This window comes from Tupaia chinensis, unplaced genomic scaffold, assembly GCF_000334495.1.
Source record: "Tupaia chinensis unplaced genomic scaffold, TupChi_1.0 Scaffold138619_1, whole genome shotgun sequence".
NCBI classification, from domain to species: domain Eukaryota; kingdom Metazoa; phylum Chordata; class Mammalia; order Scandentia; family Tupaiidae; genus Tupaia; species Tupaia belangeri.
Window position 1 is genome coordinate 669,813 of NW_006198512.1, and position 2,462 is coordinate 672,274.

Here is a 2,462-nt window from a genome sequence, read left to right on the forward strand (position 1 = left end):
GGCTTCACAGACACGTGGGCCCCGAGGCACAGGCCCTGGCCTGAGGGCACCCGGCCGGCCCTTGTCGGAGCCACTCAGCAGCACCCGGGTGATGACACGCACCAGCTCCCGGATCACAGCCCTCGTGCAGTGGGGCCCGCTGGCCAGGCCGTTGGAAGGGAAGAAGAAGGGCTTCAGGTGGTGCGCGAGCTCGCCCCAGTCAGCCGCGGGGCTGCGGGCATCTCTGCAGCCATAAATCAGCTCGCCGTTCTTCAAGTGAAAGAGAGACAGGCAGACATCAACCAACCAGCTTGGAAGAGCCGCCTTACAGACGTGCCACGTTCGGGGTTGTCGCAAACCCCAGCCCCTCTGGGGACCCTGCCGTCAGCCAAGGGCCAAATCCCCTGAGTGGGACTAGAAAGCAGTGCCTGGCCTGGCACGCACCACGCAGACTAGCTGCCATAAGCTCCCCAGGCCTCGTCCTGCGACTCAGCACCAAGTGCATCGGCTCCAGGCCAGGCTGCGGGGGGACCCGTGTGGGGCTGCAGTCCCTGAGGCAGGCCATGATGGGAGAAGCTGCCTGTGTCGCCAGTGCGAAAACCCTCGTGTTCAAGACCAACCTGCTTCCAGAGGTGCCCTTGGGCACTGGCGTTGGGATTCGGACGTCCCCAGGGCGTAGGCAGGGACACCGGCTACCACACACATGGGCCGGCCAGAGCTGTGATGGGCTGTGCAGTGCCGGAGCCCTGCCAGAGCCCAGGAATGACCTGCTCCTTTAAACCTGCTTTTCCATGAGCCAGCATGGCTGCTCCTGATGGCACCAGAGCCCCGGACCTCTGGAGTCCCTGCCTGGGTAGGTGGGGGCGCCAGCATGTCACCTGCGGGCCTAAGTCTATAAGGCCTTGTGGCTTCCTTCGGCTGCTGAGAGGACGCCCACGACGTCACCAGGCCTGCCACTGAGCTGCCCCTGGTGCCAGGGCCCAGAACCCTGAGGTGATCAGGGGTTGCCTGAGACAAGTTCGCATCGCTGCCAGCAGCTGACACACGGGTCATCCCTATTCTCGAGAGGTGTGGTCAGGCTCTCCTCTCTCACAGGAGCCCCCATCTGGGTATGGAGCCGCAGGACCACAGGTTGAGGTACAGCTGGCCACACGGGTAGCCAGGAGGTGGGCTGGGCAGCAGGCAGGGCAGGGCAGGTCGCCTGGGCTTGTGAAGCTGGGCCCTCTCCTCGGGCAGGCAGGCCTCTCCCTGCTGTGGTCTGGATGCACGGGCCATTGCATGGGATCCAGTGGACAGCATTTCACATACACTACAGTGGCCCTGGGGCCCAGCTACAGTGGTGACTCTGTGGCAGTGTCTGCACCTCACAAGCCTAGTTATCCAGCCACCAAGACCCAGGCCGCGTTCCCCACACCTCAACATCAGAGCTCTGGGAGTTCTGGACCCCTGACCCCTGGAGCAAAGAGGAAGTGGGTGGGACCCAGGCCCCACCCTGCCGTTTTTGAGGGCATCCAGCAGATGGCAGGGTGCCAGCCCCAAGTGCCTGGAGAAAGAACAGGACTCCTTGGTTACTTGAATGGTCACCTTGGCCAGGCCCAGGCACAGAAAGACAGCAACCCAGGCTTCAGCCCCTCCTGCGTCCTCGTGGGAATCCTGCCTCTGCAGTGGCTGCCAGAAGGTCGGCTCTTTCAGGGAGCCCAGGACGCTGGCCACAGCTGTCACAGGTGACAGTTCATGAGGATGGGACCAGAATGGGGTATGACAATGGAAACCCTCAGGAGTCGTCCCAGGGGACTCGTTTCCAACCCAGACACTGCTGCCACTGTCCCCTCCCCAGCCTGTCTCCACCAATATCCACCCTCACTGCACTACCCTTCACTCACTCTCTCCCCGCCGTTCCCTGCTACCCCTCTCTTCCTCACCCCTCCTTGGTCAACAACCTGGGCAACCCTGGGCCAGGATGCCAGCCTGGACGTGTCAGAGGTCCCACGCTTGTCTGCATGACTCAGAGACCGTGGCCTGTCCAGTTGTGGGGGGCCTCGATGTCACACGGCCTGGCCCCACTGATGACCTGGGGTCACTCAGTGTGGTGCTTGGGAAAGGACAGGCAAGCTGGAGAGTCGGGCAGGAAGGGCTGAGCTAACAAGCGCAATGAGCGAGTGACCGCAGGACCCAAGGACCCCGAGGGTGCGCCAGACACACAGGACTGCTTGCCCATGGCCATGCAGTCACTGAAACCCCACAGTCAGGAATAAGCACAGCAGGTTCCCCTGCGGCTGGCCTGGAACTGCCGTAAACTGGAAGTGGCTCTTACCTTAAATATCTTCAAGTTGTTCTGGGCCTCCTGCAGCAAACTCTTCAAGGCAAAGTGCATCCTCTGCTTATTTCTGAAAGGGAGAGGGTCCGCATGCTTCCCAGTACCTGGCAGGGCCTGTCCTCCACACGCACCTACTCATGGCTCAGAGGACACGCTGGGCATTCCT

At 62.2% G+C, this 2,462-nt stretch overlaps 1 protein-coding gene across 1 annotated transcript in view; it reads right to left on the reverse strand.

Moving 5' to 3' along the window:
- The window catches only part of IPPK (inositol-pentakisphosphate 2-kinase), a 45,001-nt gene that overhangs the window by 16,249 nt on the left and 26,290 nt on the right, over positions 1-2,462 (reverse strand). The window contains exons 10-11 of the mRNA XM_027765521.1: positions 2,294-2,366; positions 4-249 (exon numbers count right to left, since the gene is read on the reverse strand). Of these exons, the coding sequence (XP_027621322.1) occupies positions 4-249; positions 2,294-2,366 (319 nt within the window). The remainder of the gene's footprint in view (positions 1-3; positions 250-2,293; positions 2,367-2,462) is intronic.